The sequence below is a fragment of the Otolemur garnettii genome, unplaced genomic scaffold (genome assembly GCF_000181295.1).
Source record: "Otolemur garnettii isolate 467f Iridium unplaced genomic scaffold, OtoGar3 scaffold00274, whole genome shotgun sequence".
NCBI classification, from domain to species: domain Eukaryota; kingdom Metazoa; phylum Chordata; class Mammalia; order Primates; family Galagidae; genus Otolemur; species Otolemur garnettii.
The window spans coordinates 781,679-783,120 of NW_003852669.1; the positions used below are offsets into that span (position 1 = coordinate 781,679).

Sequence of the window (1,442 nt, forward strand, 5' to 3'; positions counted from 1 at the left end):
AAAGTCACTTTGGCTTTCACTGAAATGCTCACCAGATGCGCTGGCACCTGTGGCTCAAAGGAGTAAGGTGCTGGCCCCAGATATACTGGAGATGGCGGGTTCAAACCCAGCCCCGGCCAAAAAAAAAAAAAAAAAAAAAAAAAAAAGAAGGAAATGCTATTTAATGAGTGCTACAAAACGCAAATAATGTAATTCCAGATTAACCAAGTGAGAATATTTAAAAAAATATCCAGTAGAACCTCCATAGCTGCCCACCTCTCTACACTGACCTCCTTAAGTTGGCCTCATTTTCATACACTGGACATGCAACACATGGACACATCAGTGCAGCAAGTCCAGTTCCTTATGTTGGCCACCTCTACATGTTGACCAGTTTTTTCTGTCCCTTGGATGATCAGCATACAGAGGTAATACTGTGGAAACATACTCTGCTCAGTGAGACAGCCTTAATATAATATTTTTTCACATTGTTCATTGCAAATCATGATTTCATTGTAGAGTATACACTGTTCTTCAAATGTCTACAGGCATTTTAGAATTCATAGCAAATTGGAACTATAAGAAAACATGTTGTTCTTTTTTAGCAGGTTGAAAAAAATTGGGTTTAAACTCAAAGTGGTTACCACTGTATCCACTTCCTCTCAGAAAGATGGTGAAGGCTTAATTAAACTGCTTCTCCTTTGCTTTGCAGGTGATGGACCTCAAAGGCCAAATGATCTACATTGTTGAGTCCAGTGCCATCTTGTTCTTGGGGTCACCCTGTGTAGACAGATTAGAAGATTTTACAGGACGAGGGCTCTACCTGTCGGACATCCCGATTCACAATGCACTGCGGGACGTAGTGTTGATAGGGGAACAGGCCCGAGCGCAAGACGGTCTGAAGAAGAGGCTGGGGAAGCTGAAGGCCACGCTGGAGCAGGCCCACCAAGCCCTGGAGGAGGAGAAGAAAAAGACAGTAGATCTTCTGTGCTCTATATTTCCCTCTGAGGTGGCTCAGCAGCTGTGGCAAGGGCAAGTCGTGCAAGCCAAGAAGTTCAGTAACGTCACCATGCTCTTCTCAGACATCGTGGGGTTCACGGCCATCTGCTCCCAGTGCTCGCCGCTGCAGGTCATCACCATGCTTAATGCGCTGTACACGCGCTTTGACCAGCAGTGTGGAGAGCTGGATGTCTATAAGGTAGGGGTGGAACCAGGCAGTGAATGAGCCTTTGAATTGTAAAAGTCACTTGCACTTGCACTTCCTCAGTGGGGATGGGCAGCGGCTGCAGTGCTGAATTATAATGCAAGTGAAAGGCCTTCTCTGTGGGGTCATGCAAGCCACATCCTGCGAGCAAGCCTTGTGAGTTAATTATGTGGACGTTCTCCAGCCAAAAATAGCTCAGAATCTGCCAGCAACAGACATAATTGTTCCATGAAAGATTGCCACTTTGTCTTTGGGGAAA

The 1,442-nt window shown here is 45.6% G+C and overlaps 1 protein-coding gene across 1 annotated transcript in view; it reads left to right on the forward strand.

The window, feature by feature from the left end:
* Nucleotides 1–1,442, forward strand: part of GUCY1A1 (guanylate cyclase 1 soluble subunit alpha 1) — a 70,402-nt gene that overhangs the window by 52,410 nt on the left and 16,550 nt on the right. Inside the window, exon 7 of the mRNA XM_003803005.3 lies at nt 692–1,177. Coding sequence (XP_003803053.1) covers nt 692–1,177 — 486 coding nt within the window. The remainder of the gene's footprint in view (nt 1–691; nt 1,178–1,442) is intronic.